Genomic DNA, 20,604 nt, shown 5'->3' with positions numbered 1-20,604 from the left:
ATGAGATATTTGGTGACATCAAAGTGACCCTCCTGAGCAGCAAGGTGTAATGCAGTTCTGCCGTCATTTACTCCGTTAATCATATCAGCTCCTTGACTGATGAGATATTTGGTGACATCAAGATGGCCACTGAAGGCAGCAAGGTGTAATGCAGTGAAACCGCCGTTACTTTGCTTGTTCACATCACCTCCTTGGCCGACGAGATATTTGATGACATCAAGGTGACCATTCTGAGAAGCACAGTGTAATGCAGTTTCACTGTCATTATCTTCCTTATTCACCTCAGCTCCTTGGCTGATGAGATATTTGGTGACATCAAAATGACCATTGAAGGCAGCTTTGTGTAATGCAGTGAAACCGTTATTACTTTCCGTTTTAACATCAGCTCCTTGACTGATGAGATATTTGGTGACATCAAAGTGACCCTCCTGAGCAGCAAGGTGTAATGCAGTTCTGCCGTCATTTACTCCGTTAATCATATCAGCTCCTTGACTGATGAGATATTTGGTGACATCAAGATGGCCACTGAAGGCAGCAAGGTGTAATGCAGTGAAACCGCCGTTACTTTGCTTGTTCACATCACCTCCTTGGCCGACGAGATATTTGATGACATCAAGGTGACCATTCTGAGAAGCACAGTGTAATGCAGTTTCACTGTCATTATCTTCCTTATTCACCTCAGCTCCTTGGCTGATGAGATATTTGGTGACATCAAGATAGCCACTGAAGGCAGCAAGGTGTAATGCAGTGAAACCGTCGTTACTTTGCTTATTCACATCATCTCCTTGACTTATGAGGTATTCGGTGACATCAATGTGACCATTTTGAGAAGCACCGTGTAATGCTGTCCTACCGTAGGTATCTTCCTTATTCACCTCAGCTCCTTGGCTGATGAGATATTTGGTGACATTAAGATGGCCACTGAAGGCAGCAAGGTGTAATGCAGTGAAATCGTCGTTACTTTGCTTATTCACATCATCTCCTTGACTTATGAGGTATTCGGTGACATCAATGTGACCATTTTGAGAAGCACCGTGTAATGCTGTCCTGCCGTAGGTATCTTCCTTAATCACATCAGCTCCTTGGCTGATGAGATATTTGGTGACATCAAGATGGCCACTGAAGGCAGCTAGGTGTAATGCAGTGAAACCGTCGTTTATTTCCTTTTCCAAATCAGCTTCTTGACTGATAAGATATTTGGTGACACCAAGGTGACCCTCCTGAGCAGAAAGGTGTAATGCAGTTCTACCGTCATTATGACCCTCATTCACATCAGCTCCTTGGCTGATGAGATATTTGGTGACATCAAGATGACTATTATAGGCAGCTTGGTGTAATGCAGTGAAACCGTCTTTATCTTCCTTATTTACCTCAGCTCCCTGACTGATGAGATATCTGGTGACATCAAGGTTACCCTTCTGAGCAGCAATGTGAAATGCAGTGAAACCATTCTTACTTTCCTTTTTAACATCAGCTCCTTGACTAATGAGATATTTGGTGACATCAAGATGACCATCCTGAGAAGCATCGTGTAATGCAGTGAAACCTTGCTTAGTTTCCCTTTCAATATCAGCTCCTTGGCTGATGAGATATTTGGTGACATCAAGATGACCATTTAAAGCAGCAAAATGTAATGCAGTCCTACCGTCACTAACTCCAGTATTCACATCAGCTCCTTGGCTGAGGAGATATTTGGTGACATCAAGATGACCTTTCTCAGCAGCACTGTGTAGTGCAGTCCTATCGCTATTACTTTCCTTATTCACATCAGCTCCTTGGCTAATAAGATATTTAGTAACATCAAGATGGCTATTCTGAGCAGCAAGATGTAACGCAGTCCTACAGCAATCATTACCCTTATTCACCTCAGCTCCTTGGCCAATGAGATAATTCGAGACACCAAGATGACCTTCCTGAGCAGCACTGTGCAATGCAGTCCTACCGCTATTACTTTCCTTATTCACATCATCTCCTTGGCTAATGAGATATTTAGTGACATCAATATGGCCAATCTGAGCAGCTAAGTGTAATACAGTCTCACCGCCTTCACCTACGGTATTTACATTAGCTCCTTGGCTGAGGAGATATTTAGTGACATCAAGATAACCTTCCTGAGCAGCACTGTATAATGCAGTCCTACCGCTATTACTTTCCTTATTCACGTCAGCTCCTTGGCTAATGAGATATTTAGTGACATCAAGACGGCCATTCTGAGCAGCACTGTGTAATGCAGTCCTACCTATATTACTTTCCTGATTCACATCAGCTCCTTGGCTAATGAGATATTTGGTGACATCAAGATGACCTTCCTTAGCAGCACTGTGTAATGCAGTCCAACCGCAATCACTTTCCTGATTCACATCAGCTCCTTGGCTGATGACATATTTGGTGACGTCAAGATGGCCTTTATGAGCAGCACTGTGTAATGCAGTCCTACCGATATTACTTTCCTGATTCACATCAGCTCCTTGGCTAATGACATATTTGGTGACGTCAAGATGGCCATTCTGAGCAGCTAAGTGTAATGCAGTCCTACCGATATTACTTTCCTGATTCACATCAGCTCCTTGGCTGAGGAGATATTTAGTGACACCAAGATGACCTTCCTGAGCAGCACTGTGTAATGCAGTCCTACCGATTTTACTTTCCTGATTCACATCAGCTCCTTGGCTGAGGATATATTTAGTGACATCAAGATGACCTCCCTGAGCAGCTAAGTGTAATGCAGTCCTACCGATATTACTTTCCTGATTCACATCAGCTCCTTGGCTGATGAGATATTTGGTGACATCAAGATGGCCTTCCTGAGCAGCACTGTGTAATGTAGTCCAACCGCTATTACTTTCCTGATTCACCTCAGCTCCTCGGCTAATGAGATATTTAGTGACATCAAGATGGCCTTTATTAGCAGCTAAGCGTAATACAGTCTCACCGCCTTCACCTACGGTATTTACATTAGCTCCTTGGCTGAGGAGATATTTAGTGACACCAAGATGACCTTCCTGAGCAGCACTGTGTAATGCAATCCTACCGATATTACTTTCCTGATTCACATCAGCTCCTTGGCTGAGGATATATTTAGTGACATCAAGATGACCTCCCTGAGCAGCACTGTGTAATGCAGTCCTACCGATATTACTTTCCTGATTCACATCAGCTCCTTGGCTGAGGATATATTTAGTGACATCAAGATGACCTCCCTGAGCAGCGCTGTATAATGCAGTCCAACCGATTTTACTTTCCTGATTCACATCAGCTCCTTGGCTGATGAGATATTTGGTGACATCAAGATGGCCATTCTGAGCAGCACTGTGTAATGCAGTCCTACCGATATTACTTTCCTGATTCACATTAGCTCCTTGGCTGAGGAGATATTTGGTGACGTCAAGATGACCACATAAGGCAGCAATGTGAAATGCAGTCCTACCGTCCTTACTTTTCTTATTCACATCATCTCCTTTGCTGAGGAGATATTTGATGACACCAAGATGACCTTCCTGAGCAGCACTGTGTAATGCAGTCCTACCGCTATTACTTTCCTTATTCACATTAGCTCCTTGGCTAATGAGATATTTAGTGACATCGAGACTGCCATTCTGAGCTGCAAAATGTAATGCAGCTCTTCCATCATTTACTCCGGTATTCACATCAGCTCCTTGGCTGAGGAGGTATTTCGTTGCTTTAAGACGTCCGAGTGATGCAGCAAGATGTAAGGGTGTTTGTCCATCTGGATTTGTCTTTTCCAAATCAGCACCTTTCTTTATGAGATACTCAGCGACGATTCTATTTTTTTTTTTCACCGCGTTGTGTAAACTTGTGTTTCCATCTTGGTCTGTCTGGTCTATGTTAGCACCTTGTTTTAGAAATTCTTTAACCTTTTTTATTTTACCCCTCAACGCTGCTTTATGAAGCTGTTCATTTATGTCCTCCATACTTGAAGAAGCACCAGCTTACCAGACATCATAATGTAGCACAGTTTCTTGTAATCGTCTACTTCTCTCATTACGCTCGACTCGAAATGTTACGATTAAGATTCTGAATCCCTTCTAACAGATGAACCTGTTGCATTATGCATGTTAAAATGAGCATAAGCATACAACACACTGATTCCTTGTTCGCACTGTGCATTTGTTATTTTCGTCGTTTTCAACAAATTCCAAAGTCCTATGCAGTGAACTAAATCGTAATTAAAATATCTGCCATTCCTATTCCACTGTTAGGCTGCGCTCTTTCCTCCTCTTTATATTTTGACAATCATTAATATTTCAATAGATATCGAGTTAGTGCAAATAAAGGGTGGCAACACTTCCCGCAACACTTGTTCTGTATCAAGGAGACAACCATTCACGTGAAACTACGTTGAAACATTTTCAAGGAGGGAATTAGTCTTAACTATTAAAAGAAGAAGCAGTCCACGTTTACATGTTATATAACACAATTCATAATAAAGTAGCATGAATAGCCCTCTACTGACGTATCTCACTACAAAATAATTGAAATACTAACTAATTCCTATCCTGTAATAGTTGAATTACTCATGAAAAAAGCATATATTAACTCTGATTACGGCACTAGGTATGGCAATGATGGTGCGCTGAAAGTGAGGACAAAAATCATACTAAAGATAATCGTAATTGTGATATCAACGAAAAGGACGACGACGACGATGATGTGTCCAGTATTTTAATGATCATGGTGTTCACGGTAATGGAGGTTAAGATGATGATGGTGAATTGTTTTCCATTCAACAGTCTTTATCCGTTGCATTGCAGTCCATGAAGAGTGCATGTCTTACCAAAATACATTTTTACAAAGTCTTCTTTTTTGAAGTCACGGTCGAAAATAAGTCAACGTGGTGTAGTGCCCTTTGGTAAGACATTAATTCTCAATTACAGCTCCTGGAAGGCTTTTCGGATAACGTTAACCTGCTTTGAAGGATTGAGCTACAAATGAATTTGTCAATATGTATTGATGTCTACCACGATGCATAGTTAAACATCGAATGGAGAAAGCAAGTAAAGAGACATAATTTTTTTTAAATATAAATCTAAGAAGAAGGGATCAAAGCCCCCCCCCCCCCTCTTTCGGACGGAAAGGAAAAATGAGTGTTTTGTGGGAGATTCCCAGTTTTATACAGAACGTACAACATACATACAACCCCCCCCCCCCGTCAGTTGTTTTAATGTGTATATTTTTTGAGAAACCCTCCCCCCCCCCCCCCGCTTATTCAGATTCAGACCCGATTTCAAAATGTAACCCCCCCCCCCCCTTGAAAAAATCCTGCGTACGCCACTGGTGCGTGTGTACACTCCATGAATTACATCCTCGCCCTTATTCAGTTTGTGACAGAATAGAATTCACGAAGTGAAAAGGGTTTCACGGCTTATCTCTTTACAAATAGTCATATAATTGAACTCTATCAATTCGAGAAAAAAAAATGTCGTTATGCGTGGAATGAAACTTGGAGAGGGATGAATCAAGAAATGGGTGGTTTTATACTCTTTATGCTCAACAAAATGCATAGATATACCATTAGAAATAAGAACATTTGAGCGATAAAAAGCTGTAATGCAGATGGGATTGTGCACATTTCTGGCTTTATGCTACGTTTACACTATGTTCCCGGCGGCCACGGCAGCCCCGTTTGCCCGAAACGTAGTGCGCCGTGGGATTTAGACCAATTTTATCTCTGGATTCAAGTTTTGTTACGTCTTGCCAAGTTTTCTCACGGTCTACCACGGTATCCGTGACGGGCCGTGGGGGAAGGGGATGGTGAGTCCCGGAGGCTCCAAGGCGCACTACGGTTCGGCCCGCGTTCTACCACGGATGCCAGAACGTTCCCTCCCGGCCCGTCACGTTCTGATGGGGTCCCTCACGTTTCCCACGTTCTGATCAAGGTCTGACACGTTTTTCACGTTCTGTCAAGGCTTTGTACGGATGAAACGTGGACGCAGGGCAGCTTTGGAGCACGTTTGTGCCGGCGGTATAAAAAGAAGGTCCCCCAAGCAATAGCAATCATGGTATATTGAGACCTCGCGTTGTGTCAGACCGTAGTAGAACGCAACGCGCCGTAGCGTGCCGGGCGCTTAAACCGTCCGACTACGGACCACCCCCAAGTTTCGTTACGGCCTATTACGGACTGTCACGTTTTGTTACGTTCACCCCGGTTTATTACGGCCTACTAGGTTTCTCATCCGCACCGTGACTGCCGTGGCAAATTTTTTGACAGTTTAAAAATCTGACACGGTATCCACGGCAATCACGGCCTGTCACGTTTGCCCATACGGTCCCCCGCGTTGTGTCACGTCAATCCCGTTTCGTCCACGGTGGCCTGAAACGTGGTTGCCGTGGCCGCCGGGAACATAGTGTAAACGTAGCATTAGTACGACAAAGATACACGAAAAATGTTTTTCATCCAACCTGACCCCAAATTAGAAGCAGTGGAACAGGTTATAGCCAGTATACATGGTTATGACATGACATTAACGTATGGCAGTAACCAAGATAAAGGTATTACAATACGTGTGTGTGCGGGTGTGTTTGTTGGTATGTGTGCGTGTGTTTGATAGGGGTCCTATGGTTCGTAAGGTTTCCGTTGGTATATATTTCATCTAATATTTCGTTTTTCACTTTCCGAGAAGGTCTCTAGATTTATTAAAAATACCATTTTAAAGATAAAATAGTTATTTAAGAACCTCAAAACAGTGGTATAAGGACTGAATATGACGAAGGGATGCGGCGTGGGTGCAGACAATTGAAGAAGAAGAAAACAAAATACGCCCCCCCCCCTGCCCGATTGTGAGATGATGTTTCTCGAATTAGTTTTGTATATAAGCCTTGTGATTGAATATCATGGGGAATGATAAAAATGAAAACTAAAATGACCAAAATAGGATGTTTTAGTAACTCGTGCATCTTAGATTTCTTTTAAAGAGTTTCTTGAAGGAATGGGGAAGACATTTAATTGGGACATTTATATTCTATCAACATAAACTTAGGAATCTAAATTACCTTTGATGCAATGGAAATGTGTACCATAATGCTTCAAAGAAAAAAAAACCAATTAGAGACTGTAAAATTCCGTCCTGTCCCACGCTCCAGTTAATCTGCAAGCACAGACCCTAATTTGACATTTCATCACAAAAATCATTGTGCCTTGAGAGAAGCCTAGCCCAGCTACTGGTTGTGTCCTGTGACAGGATAGGAGCAGCTATATAATACATATGGCCTATGGTAGTCGTACATTGCAGACTCTCTTTTATGACTGACCAGGGTTTGTGCTTGCAGACTACCCTCCAGTGGCGGTGATGGTGATAACAGCGGCTGCCTGACAGGCTGACATGCATTTGGGAGCTAGCGTGCTTTTCAATACAAAATGTCACCCTCACCCACCCAATCCCCCCCCCCCCTTTCCGCAACACAGGGTAATTCCGGGAGAATAATTCCCGGAGGGTAATGTTGTCCTCGGGGGGGGGGGGTCAATGGGAGTAATTTCCACTTCTAGGACATACTATTATCTATTAGGAATAATTCATTGTCAAAATCATTCCATACATTTGGGTGAAACAAATTATTCAACCATTATGAGCAACAGTGTAAATAAGGGATCAACCCCCCCCCCCTACCCCCCCCCCCCCCAACCCCTCTCGGACGGAAAGGGGAAAAATAGGACCCTGTGTTTATACAGAAACACTCATAAACGCATTTCTTGTTCACACATGGGTCATGAAATAGCCTAACCCAGGCGCGCCGGAAGCAGTTTGGGATTGGGGGGGCAAACATTCCAGGGGGCTCACCTTCCGAGGGCAGTGACGTAATGAGAAAAAACGTTCGGAAGGGGGGGGGGGGCAGACGAAAAATCTGCATCACCACCAGTCTTACACGTTACATGCAGGTCCCGCGGAACGTTTTTCAAAGTGAAGTATTAACGATCAGGTAGAGCGTAAATTGGCGTGGGGTCCAGCCTCGGCAGGGTGTCAAGGGGCTGAGCCCCGGAAGCTCAGGGATTTTAGGTATTTAATTACGGTTAGATGAGCATCCAGGGGCCTCTTTAAGGCCATTGACGTGTTCCAGAGGGGGGGGGGAGCCCCCAGAAGCTCAGAGGTTTTAATATTTAACTACGGTCAGATGAGCAACCAGGGGCCGCCCTAGGGCCCTTGGTGGGGTCCAGGGGGCAGGGCCCCCGGAAGCTCAGGGGTTTTAGGTATTTAATAATGGTCAGATGAGCATCCAGGGGCCCGCCTTATAGGGCCCTTGGTGGGGTCCAGGGGGCAGAGCCCCCGGAAGCTCAGGGGTTTTAGGTATTTAATTACGGTCAGATGAGCATCCAGGGGCCCCCCTTAGAGCCCTTGGTGGGGTCCAGGGGGCAGAGCCCCCGGAAGCTCAGGGGTTTTAGGTATTTAATTACGGTCAGATGAGCATCCAGGGGCCCGCCTTAGGGCCCTTGGTGGGGTCCAGGGGCGGAGCACCCGTAAGCTCTGGGGTTTTAGGCATTTAATTACGTTCAGATGAGCATTTTTTATATCTTATTTGTGACATTGGCAGGTCACTTATTTTTTCTCTCCGTCTTTCTTTCTTTTTCTCTTTAACATACTTTTTCAAAAGTGAGGGGGGAGGGGCTCGAGCCCAGCCACTTTGCAGACCATGACATAAAGGCTTCTAAATAAGCGTATTTTTCGCCCGACTGTAATTTGGGAATTTCTTATTTTCCAACAAACGCATAAAAAGGTATGACTTTAAAAAAAATGGAGAAAAAATACCGGAAAATCATGTCATAACAGCAACATTTGTAAATAACTGGTATCGTATAGATATACCCCCCCCCCCCCCATCAGTACGCCAGCGTTCAGGGGCTCATGTCTTCTCACCCCTATAACAAAACCAAAAAAACAGACACGTTTTCCCATTCTCGCACAATATGTCCACGATATGCGCGTATCGCTATTATAAACCGTATAGGTAGCATGCGCAATGTTTATAAAATTTAATTCCAGCCTGTGAACTTTCCTTTTCTTTGAATGGAATGGTATATGTGCTTTAATTCAGGTTTTTATTATTGTTATGTTCTTTTGGGTTAAAAATACAAACCATGTTTATTCCTTTACTGCTTTTTTTTTTTTTTTTTGGAGGGGGGGGGGGGCGTTTTTGGGGGGGCAAAAATGCGTTTTGCCCCCCCACTTTTTTGACTGGGGGGGCAACTGCCCCCCCTGCCCCCCCACTTCCGGCGCCCTAACCTGTAAAACACTTCGATTTCAGGTGCTATTGTATTTTTGTCGTGTCTCTCTATTTAAAATAGAGAGACACGATCGGTAACATACATTCCATTGGGAAAGACATGTGCTCACTGCTAATTTCTGTGGTAAATAGGGACTTTGCAAGGGATTTTTAATTTCGACCTATTCAAAATGATCAGGACTTTATACCCTTTGTCAAATACCAATGATAGCAGCTTACAGCCGTGTGGACTTAATAATTTCCCGCTTACATTACAAAATCTGCAGTAAGGGGGTAACTGTACTTTATTATCTATGAATCCATCATGAAATGAAAATATGTACATTGTTTAAAAGGAATGCAAAACACAATCAATTGATTTGTTTGCATGATTTGATTTGATTTGAAGCACAGTTCTGTGATTATAACCCATACTATGCCGTTAAAGCAATGGTGTACAGACGCTTCAAGTAAATCCCATACATTATTATGCCTGGTATTCATAGGGTTACATTCGTTTGGGATTCTCCTGTTGATTATGTGGCGTCTGTTTTTGGCATCGCTACAAATACTTGGAGGGCGTAGCATTGTGCGTGTGTACACTCCATGAACTACATCCTCGCTGTTAGTAATTTTGAAAAGGGCTTCACGGCTTCTCTTTACAAATAGTCATAGAATTGAACTTTATCAATTCGAGAAAAAATGTCGTTATAAGTGGAATGAAATGCAGAGAGGGATGAATCAAGAAATGGATGGTTTTACACTCTATATGCTCAACAAGAGGCATAGATAAACCCAGACGCGTACGCAGGGGGGGGGGGGGGGGGGGTAGGGGGGAGGAGGTTAAATCCCCCTTTTTTATGTGTGTATTTTGGAGGAACCCCCCCCCCCTTTGTTTGTTCTAAAAATTAAAAATGCTAATGGCTGACCTAAAACAGATGCCCTCCCCCCCCCCCCCAACGATCCGGCAAATTTTCACATTTTGGGGCCCCCAAAAGAATATATAATGTCCTCTTATCCCCCCCCCCCTTGCTTATTCAGCGGCTGGCTGAGACGTTGCGAAATTTTGGGCCCGGTTTAAAAATGTTTACCCCCCCCCCCCTTGAACAATTTCTGCGTACGCTACTGGATATACCATTAGAAATAAGAACATTTGAGCGATAAATAGCTGCACTTGAAGAAGGGATTGCACAAATGTCTGGCCTTAGTACGACAAAGATACACACAATGTTTTTCATCCAACCTGACCCCGTTAAACAAATTAGAAGCAGTGGAACAGGTTATGGCTAGTATACATGGTTATGACATGACAGTAACCAAGATAAAGATATTACAACACGTGTGTGTGTGGGTGTGTTTGTGTGTATGTGTGCGTGTGTTTGATATGGGGGGGGGGGGGTTGGCTCAATAAGGTTTCCGTTGATATATATTTCATCTGATATTTTTTTTCTTCCAGTGGCGTAGACAGGTTCGTACACCTGGGGGGATGACTGGGCTGCCAACGCTAGCGAGGGAGCGAAGCGACCGAGCGGGGGGAGGGTGTGGGAGGGGGGTGTCCCCCCTCCCACGGTAGGGAGCTTTTGCAATTTTGAACTTGAAATCGTGCAATCTGATGCATACTTAATGAGGTAAAATAACACACACAAGCGTGCACGCACACACACACACACACACGCACACACACACACACACCCACACCCACACACACACACACACATACTACGCCTTGAAAGGACAGACATACATCGACAAGATCTACACACCGTGGCATACGAATACAGAATGGACTGACACATAGTATTGCATATTGAACCACACTACGTATTTATTTATCTCTGTGAATTTTGCTGTTACACCTCTTCAGAAAAAAAACCAATGTCAACTGTGTACACGCAGGCAGTGGCGGATCCAGGGGGGGGCCCGGGCCCCCCCCCCCCTTGAGAAAAAAATCATGTAAAATCACGTGATTTTTACGATTTTTGGGGGTTGGGCCCCCCCCCTGGCGCCCAAGGGGGGGTGCAAATTGAAATTTTTTTGAGGCTCAAAAAAAAAAAATGTGCTCACTACCCCCCCCCCCCCGCCCCCCCCCCCCCCCCCCCCCCCCCCCCCCCCCCCCCCCCCCCCCACTGAGCGAATTTTTGGCCGGCGCGTTTTTCAAATTTTCGGGAGCAAAAAAAAAAAAAAAAAAATTGTGCTCTGTACCCCCCCCCCCCCCCCCCCCCCCACTGAGCGACTTTTCGGCCGGCGTGATTTTCAAATTTTCGGGAGCAAAAAAAAAAAAAAGTTGGGCCCCCTCCCCTAAGAAATCCTGGATCCGCGCCTGCACGCAGGTATAGGTATGTGGTTATGAATGAAAACAGCCTCTGTGGCCATTTGTGAATAGAACACATAAACAACAAACAAATAACGATTAAACTTTGAACAATATGTCTGTTCATTATAAAGCATAATGAATACGTACATACTATGCTTTTTTTACCTCAAAGAAACAGGCATAGTATCCATAGATGGATATTGGCTGGCGGCTCATTAAGATACAGATACAAAAAACATAAATAGTATCACTATGATCCATGGAGTAACAATACTGCTTTGTAAGTTTGTGAAGAAATCGGAACCATAACGGCATTGCATCGTTTCAAATTAGGGCATTATTTACTTCTATTTGATCTCAGTCTTATAATAGTAATAGTAATAATAATAATAATAATAATAATAATAATAATAATGATAATAATAATAATAATAATAATAATAATAATAATAATAATAATAATAATAATAATAATAATAATAATAAAAAAAAATAATACTAATACAAATAATAATGCTAATACTAATAGGTTCCTTTTATCTCGCATTTCAAGACAGGGTAAATTCACACTGCGCTTTACATGAAACAAACTTCTTTAAACATTTCAAACTTATATCTTCATGCATCAATCAACATACTTTAAATGAATACAAAACAAAGTGCATCTTAAATAAAACAAAAATAAATAAATAGTTAACAATACAGAAAAAATGTAGCTGCTGTAAGCTTAACAACAAACTAATGTATACCAGTCAGTCCTGATATCAGTATTAGTGTAACAATAGTCATATAGTGGGAGCATGAAGTTGAACAATTCATGATTATACATAATTATATATGTTTGTTTGAATAATACTTGTTATAAAGATAGTAGTATGGTACTCTCTGTCACGAATTATTATGTATACTGTTGTATCCCATTCATTTTCTATTCTGTTTTAGAATTGGCTTTCACCGTGTGAATGCGGCTAACAATAAACACAATTACAATAATGATGAGGATTATTATTATCATCATCATAATTATTATTATTATTATTAATATTATAATTGTTATCATTATTATTATTACTATTATTATCATCATTATGACTTATTAAGTAAGCAAATATCATTCCCCAAAACCTGGGGGGGGGGGGGGAATGATTGTACATGCCATCCCCCCACCTTGTGAGGTGGGGGATGCATCCCCCTCATCCCCCCCCCCCCCCCCCCCCCGTTGTCTACGCCCCTGTTTTCTTCACTTTCCGAGAAGGTCTCTAGATTTATTAAAAATACAATTTTTAAGATAAAAATAGTTATTTAAGAACTTCAAAACAGTTGGATAGAAGTATGGACTGATTATGCCGAAGGGATGCGGCTTGAGCGCAGACAATTGATAAAAGCGAAATACACCCCCCCCCCCCCTCCCACACACATACACACACACATTCCCCTCCATCCCCCTTCCCCTACCGATTGTGGGATGGTGTTTCTCGAATTAGTTTTGTATTTAAGCCTTGTGATTGAATATGAATGATAAAAATGAAAACTAAAATGACAAAAATAGGATGTTTTAGTAACTCGTGCATCTTAGATTTCTTATAAAGAGTTTCTTTGAAGAATAAGGCATGGGGAAGATATTTAATTGAGACAATCATTTATACTCTATCAAAATGAACTTAGGAACCTAAATTTCCTTGGATTGCAATGGAAATGTGTACCATAATGCTTCAAAGAAAAAAAAACTATTAGAGAATGCAAAATTCCGTCCCGTCGCACGCTCCAGTGGTGGTGATGGTAATAACAGCGGCTGCCTGACATTCATTCGGGAGCTAGCGTGCATTTCAATATAGCCTAAACGGTAAAACTCTTCAATCTCAGGTGCCGTCGTATATTTTCTACGACTTTAGGAAGACACGATCGGTATTACATTCAATTGGGAAAGACTTATGCTCACTGCTAAGTTCTGTAGTAAATAGAGAATTTCGCTAGGGATAAATTGTATTTCGACCTCTTTACCCTTTGTCAAATACCATTGTAGCAGCTTACAGCCGTGTGGACTTGATAATTCCCCGCTTACATTACAAAATCTGCAGTAAGGGGTAACTGTACTTTACTATCTATGAATCCATCATGAAAGGAAAATATGTACATTGTTTGAAAATAGTGCAAAACATCTTTCAAGTCTATTGCAGATCAATTGATTTGTTTGCATGATTTGATTTGCTTTGAAGCACAGTTCTGTGATTATAACCCATACTATGCCGTTAAAGCACTGGTGTACAGATACTGCAAGTAAATCCCGTACATTATTCTGCCTGGTATTCATAGGGTTAAATTCTTTTGGGATTCTCCTGTTGAGTATGTGGCGCCTGTTTTTGGCATCGCTTCAAATACTTGGAGGGCGTAGCGTGTGTACACTCCATGAATTACATCCTCGCTGTTAGTCAGTTTGTGATAAAATAGAATTCACGAAGTGAAAAGGGCTTCACGGCTGATCTCTCTACAAATAGTCATAGAATTAAACTCTATCAATTCGAGAAAAAAATGTCGTTATAAGTGGAATGAAACTCGGAGAGAGATATGAATCAAGAAATGGTGGTTTTACACTCTATATGCTTAATTAAAGGCATAGATATACCATTAGAAATAAGAACATTTGAGCGATAAAAAGCTGCACTTGAAGAAGACACACAAAAAATGTTTTTCATCCAACCTGACCCCGTTAAAAAATTAGAAGCAGTGGAACAGGTTATGGTTAGTATACATGGTTATGACAGTAACCAAGATAAAGATATTACAATATGTGTGTGTATATGGGGGTGTGCGTGTGTATGTGTGCGTGTGTTTGACAGGGGGTCTATGTTTCCGTTGATATATATTTCATCTAATATTTTTTGTATCACTTTCCGAGAAGGTCTCTAGATTTATTAAAAACACCATTTTAAAGATAAAATAGTTATTTAAGAACCTCAAAACAGTTGGATAGACTGAAGTATATGGACTGATTACGACAAAGGGATACGGCGTGGATGCAAACATGAAAAAGCCAAATACGCCCCCCCCCCCACATTCCCCTCCCTCCCCAGTCCCCCTGCCGATTGTGGGATGGTGTTTCTCGAATTAGTTTTGTATTTAAGCCTTGTGATTGAATATGAATGATAAAAATGAAAACTAAAATGACAAAAATAGGATGTTTTAGTAACTCGTGCATCTTAGATTTATTTCAAAGAGTTTCTTGGAGGAATAAAGCATGAGGAAGACTTTAATTTAATTTAATTGGGTGATTTATATTCTATCAAAATAAACTTAGGAACCCAAATTACCTTTGATTGCAATGGAAATGTGTACCATAATGCTTCAAAGAAAATAAACTATTAGAGACTGCACCACGTGGTGGTGATGGGGGTAACGGCGACTGCCTGACATGCATTTGGGAGCTATAGCGTGCTTTTCAATACAAAATGCTAGTAGTTGAAAATAATTGGGGTGATCTGCATATTATTTTCAATTTAATTGTCAAAATATGGGCCGGCGGGGTCAGCTATACATCCCAAACCAGCGCTAATGGAGCCTGAAAATATGGCTGGTTTGGTGTCCGAAAAATGTAAATATATAAATAAATTATTAAAAATTAATAATTAATGGCCCCCGTCGCGACGAAACAGATACATGCAGCCAAGGTTATAGACTCCGTAACTCGAGTATAAACGATGAATCAGGCATCTCTCGAAAGGAGTTGTCCACGTGAATGTATTTTACAGTTCTGTGGAGAATATCCATTGTTGTTGTTGTTGTTGTTTTAGTTTTATTGGTAGCGGTGGTTATTTTACCTGACAGCTAAAAAAAGCAATAAATGCTTGTTAGTAAGCAACCATAAAACCGACGCACAGTGGGCCAGGGAGGAACCAAAGTGCGCCAAAACTAATTTTGGGGGGATTTATCTTTTATAAATCCAGAGGAAATGTTTGGATTTCCAGGGATTTCCGCTTAAATTGTATTACCAACATTTTCTCTGATGTCTAAGCTTTAAGTTGATACCAGATTTGGCTGCCCGATTCTGCCCGATTCTGCCCGTTATTATGTTAGAGCCGTTTTCCTTGCAACATTGCACCGAAAAATATGTTTATTTTGGTCCGCAGTGTCAGAACGTGTGCCACGCGCCCCCACGCGCCGTGATTTATGACCGCGAATCTTTCATGATTTAGCCGCGGACCTAAAAAAAAAAAAAATCGGGGCATTGTGGCAAGGGAAATCGCCTCTAACATAACAACGGGCAAGATCGGGCAGCCAAATTTGGTATCAACTTAAGCTTAGACATCCGAGAAAATGGTGGTATTACAATTGAAGCGGAGTTCTGAGGAGATCGAAACATTTTCTTTGCATTTATAAAAAAACATGGATAATTAGTCCATTTTTCAGTGAATTACCCTATAGTATATCATGAAGATTGTGTTTCTATCAATTTTAACCCATTCATGCAACGAAATGAACTATCAGGAATATGTGAGAGCAATTTCATATCGATAACTTAAAAACTACATGACAGATTTATAAAATAAGTCACTTTTGCACTAAAACTGTGATTTTGCTGTTTCAAGGAGTAAATTTATACCCTTATTGTGCATACCGGAATTAAATATTTTACTGAGGTATTCCTCAATGTGTTACCTTTCAACTGGGCAAGACAAAAGTTGGAGAAAAAAAAAATCACCAAAAATGAGTTTTGGCGCACTTTGGTTCGTCCCTGGCCCACTGTGCGACGACTTAAGGTCCTCTCCGAGGGACCTGGTAATGAGGATTAATGCCTTACCAAAGGGCACTAGAGCATCTACTTGGATTCGAACCCCGGTCCCTCCACTCAGTGTTATTTAGGGTACGCATATTATATGCATGTTCCCTCCTTTTGAAAACACCCCCTAAGTCCGGTGTGTAAAGTCTTTTTTGTGTGTTTATGTACGCGCCGGACTTTTGTGCGTGAAAAGTACCCCTTTACCCGACATTTTGGTAACACGCATATGGTATCCCTCTGTTCAGTGTGTGTGTGTGTGTGGGGGGGGGGGGGGGGGGGGGGGGGCTTCGAACCCGGGTCACCGGATAACGAGACCACTGCTGTATACCGACTGAGCTATCGCGCCTCCTTTTATTGGCGTACTGACATCGTAACCTACCTTCAGTCAAAGAAAACATTATTTTGCCCCCAAAGTACTTAAGAAAACATTAACTGCTTTTCAAATTCGACACTAAAAGGCAAATTAGATAAGAAGGTAAAGTTTGGATTCGAAAGAAAAATAAAATAAAAAACGCCTTGAACAAAGCTAGCCATAACAGGGGCTAAAATTATCGTTCTTTGTTCATTCATGACTTCGTGTAAAACATTCTAAAATTTCATAGAAGAATGTGATTTTCTCTGGCCGAATCTGTCGTCATATATTCTTCCATAACTGCACTATATTTCAAAGTACAATTGAGGCGTTGAATTATCGACACTAAACGCTTACTATGGGTGCAAATCAAAGCGAACAGCAAGTTTCGAGGTATGATGCCCCTATCGAGTCGACGACTGGTCCGACGCCTGCAGCTGCGGCAGCGGAAGGAGGCAGCATACCGTATACGTTCTACTCTGTAGACAGGAATGCAGCTCCTGCTCCGAAAGGTGAAACCAGAATTCACATTCAATAATTACAACAATATTTCAATTTTCTGATATTATATGACTCCACCTCTTATATGTGTTGCCTTGCTGATTGGTTCGACATAATAAGGCAAGTTAAAATAAGGTCAAGGTCAATAGTCTACAAAGTTCTCTAGAGTCTAGGGCGTAAAATACTAAAAATAGTAAATAAAACGTGCAGAAATCTAGTTGATGCATTACAAACTCACTGATATCAATCCACTGACTGGGAGGTCATGTCATTTTTTGTTGATTCACACACAACCTTTGTATATTTACAAACGTTGCTGCGTGTAGAAATTACAAACTGAAATTAACACGGCAAGTGATGTCGTCAATGTAATGACGTGATGAGAGGGAAATTGAGGATTTTTGTATCAACCAAGTAACAAGTCAATATGTTGTGAATGATGAAAACAAATTATGGAAATAGAGATAGCTTATATGTTTTACCCTTATGCTTATTTCATTGCTGTTATGCGGGTCGCATTTCATTTATGAGCCATTTTTGTAATTACATCAGAAGAGCTCATTACTGTAGTCTGTACACCCAAGCCGGACGAGGGTGGCCTGTACATATATCAAAAAAGAAGAAGAAGAAGGCACTATACTTAGACTAGTTTGTTCTCCCTTTTTTTGTTTGTACGAAACAATCAATGATATACTCCATGTTCTTGTTTCCTGTAATAAATCCTTGCTCAAAAATTGCCTTTTTAGATAATAGAGTGCAGGCCTTAGCCAAGCAGCAGCAGGGAAGGTCCACACCCACAAAGGGCTCGCCCCAGAGAAGTCCTAAGGTGGGGTCAGCGGATCACAAGATTGTGACGGTGTCGGCGGGGACTCAGGGAGCCGACCAGTCGCTGTCTTTTGAGATTCAGAAGATGAGAGACATCCCGACGTTCATGCCCATTCTGAAAGGCACCCATAGCGTCCCCCAGGTGGAGGATCCCAACCAGATGGAGAAAATGGATCACAGGTGATGATGATGATGAGGGTGGGGATGGTGATGGGGATGATGATGGTGATGGTAGTGGGGATGATGATGATGGTGGGGATGATGATGATGATGATGGTGGTGGGGACGATGATGATGAGGAGGAGGATGATAGTGGTGATGATGGTGTTGACAGTGATGGTGATGATGATGGTGATATTTGTAGATAAAAGTGAAGGAGATGTGAGCAGTGATGATGATGATGATAATGATGATGGAGACGATAGTGATGGTGATGATGATGGTGATATTTGTAGATAAAAGAGAAAGAGATGTTAAAGATGATGATGATGGTGAGTATGATAATGATGATGGTGATGATGATGATTAGTTAATGAAATCTTTATTGATAGAATTGCAAAATGACAAACAAAATATTATTTCTGTGTTTCTTGTTTCAGCATGCCACGTGCCCCTTTAAGTATAGTTAAATTCTTTTCTCCATGTTTCCTGAATATTTGTAGACAGTTGCTCCTGCTGTGTTTGCGATACCAGCATCATCTCCGGCAATGCTCCGAGGCAGTGACCTTTGACCAGAATGCTCTGACAGGGAGAATCAAAGAGGTAAGATATTCTTGTAAAATAAATGTTGCTTACTTATTTCTAAGCAGGTCACGTGACCAATCATCCTAAACTGACCTAATTTGCATAATTTGCCCTTAAATATGGCAACCCTTTACAGAATCTTACCGGTATACCTATTTTACCTTTTAGAACTAATACTTGTCCAGCATTGTTTAAACTGGCTCATAAGTCAATTACGTTTGTTTATACATTTCAAATCATCTTTATCTAAGATATGCAAATTTGACTTGGCTTCAAACTTTTCACTTTCTGTGAATGTACATGGCTAAGTCAATGCATAACTCGCCAAACAAACACACGCTACAATTCATTACGGACCATACTTTTCGTGCCCAACATATTCAAATACAAGAAACTATCATTAAATGCCATTGCCATACATATGAAAGTAAAACATCAAATTTCACTAATAACTAGTAATTGTACACTTACAACATTGGGTTTATTGAAGAACAACAAAATTAGCAGTGATTCTCAGGAGGATCATGTCTGTGCATACTAACACACATGTTACTGCAGCAAAGCTTACAGCTCCCGCTAGCTCCAAACTGAAAATATCTCCAAGTAGCTTCTCGCTTCTGACGTCATGATCATCTGATATCGTACACTAGTAAAGACAATTTACAAAGGGTTCTTGTAAAGTGCTGATGTCTGTCAGATTTGACAGACACTCCTGAGGCTCCATAATTATTACCCTGGGTTTAGCATTGCTGCTATTACGGAGCTCTAGTATTTCAAGGTATGAATTCCTGCCAGGTACCCATATACCTAACTTAGGTCGAGTGTGGCAAATGTACTATTGTACGTTGCCAAAGGACATTAGTCCCCCGGCGGGACTTGAACCGTGGACCATATGATCCATAGTCCAATGACTTATCCATTATAGACCACGACACCTCCATAAGGCATGGTATTATTAATGTTATTTTGTTTTACTTTTATTAGGTGGATGCCATCATACACAGTATAATGCAATCCATGGCTGAGCGGCAGAAGCGATTCGCCAAGCATGCCGAACAAATACAGAAGATCAACGAAATGTCAGGAACTCTGAAACGTGTTCAGATGAGTGTAGATCAGCTAATCCCACTCATGGACCGTCTGAACAGCGTCTTGCCAGATGCAGAAAGACTGGAGCCTTTTACGATGCGCCCATCAGGGCCTAGGACCTGACTCTCCATTTTGACAAAGTGTTAAAGGGAATGTGTCATGACGAGACTATGTGTCTTTCCCATGGCCCTACCCGGGGCCAATCGGGTATAATACGACTATGGACGACGCAATCGCAGCATTCATGTGCGTGCAACATACGCGAACTGAAGTGTGAGGAGAACTTTGGTCTGTTTCGCGAATGCTAGCGTGCTGACCCAGTTAATCAAGTCCATTCGTTTACGTGCAGTTGTCCAAAAGAAGACGTACATGTAGATGGCGTCAACCAGTAATTCCCATGCTACACTCCTTGTCATGCTGAATGGTGAAACATCGTGGACCTGTAAGAGTATTACATACTAAGCTAGAAGGAACCTCAACCTGGGCGTACTTTAAAAGGAAAAGGTAGTCAGGTTTCCAAGTGCATGAGGTCATAATTCACTAACACCAGACTTGGTTGAAATACCATTGATGGGTTTAGAAGTTTTGCACACAGCAAACCCCTTGTCCCATCAAGAAGTACCTCTCAGTCCGTCGGAGAGTCTTAGGGTGAGGGAAATGTAAGAAAATGACTTTTCCATATGATTGGCAAAATCTGTTATGGGGTAAACACCCGAATGGTGTTGAATTCCCCATGAGAGCCCACTGCTTTGCGTCTTTAAGTCTACACGTTGATGAAAATGTACATGTACA

General features: G+C 41.8%; 1 protein-coding gene across 2 annotated transcripts; it reads left to right on the top strand.

The window, feature by feature from the left end:
• Positions 1-16,763: 16,763 nt before the first annotated feature.
• Positions 16,764-20,054, top strand: LOC115917996 (BLOC-1-related complex subunit 5-like). 2 transcript variants are annotated; one of them, XM_030990954.1, is made up of 4 exons: positions 16,764-17,165; positions 17,901-18,159; positions 18,579-18,741; positions 19,708-20,054. In XM_030990954.1, exons 1-4 carry the CDS (start codon positions 17,012-17,014, stop codon positions 19,933-19,935), a joined length of 804 nt encoding a protein of 267 aa, XP_030846814.1. In that variant the 5' UTR covers positions 16,764-17,011; the 3' UTR covers positions 19,936-20,054. The 2 variants fall into 2 exon arrangements, with proteins under 2 accessions (XP_030846814.1, XP_030846815.1); XM_030990955.1 differs by having other exon boundaries at positions 16,805-17,165; positions 18,642-18,741; positions 19,708-20,051.
• The last annotated feature ends 550 nt before the right edge of the window (positions 20,055-20,604 follow it).

The sequence above is a fragment of the Strongylocentrotus purpuratus genome, unplaced genomic scaffold, assembly GCF_000002235.5.
Source record: "Strongylocentrotus purpuratus isolate Spur 01 unplaced genomic scaffold, Spur_5.0 spur5_contig_844, whole genome shotgun sequence".
Taxonomy (NCBI): Eukaryota; Metazoa; Echinodermata; class Echinoidea; order Camarodonta; family Strongylocentrotidae; genus Strongylocentrotus; species Strongylocentrotus purpuratus.
Note: the sequence above shows the minus strand (reverse complement) of the source record. Positions and strands in the feature narration are given on the sequence as shown.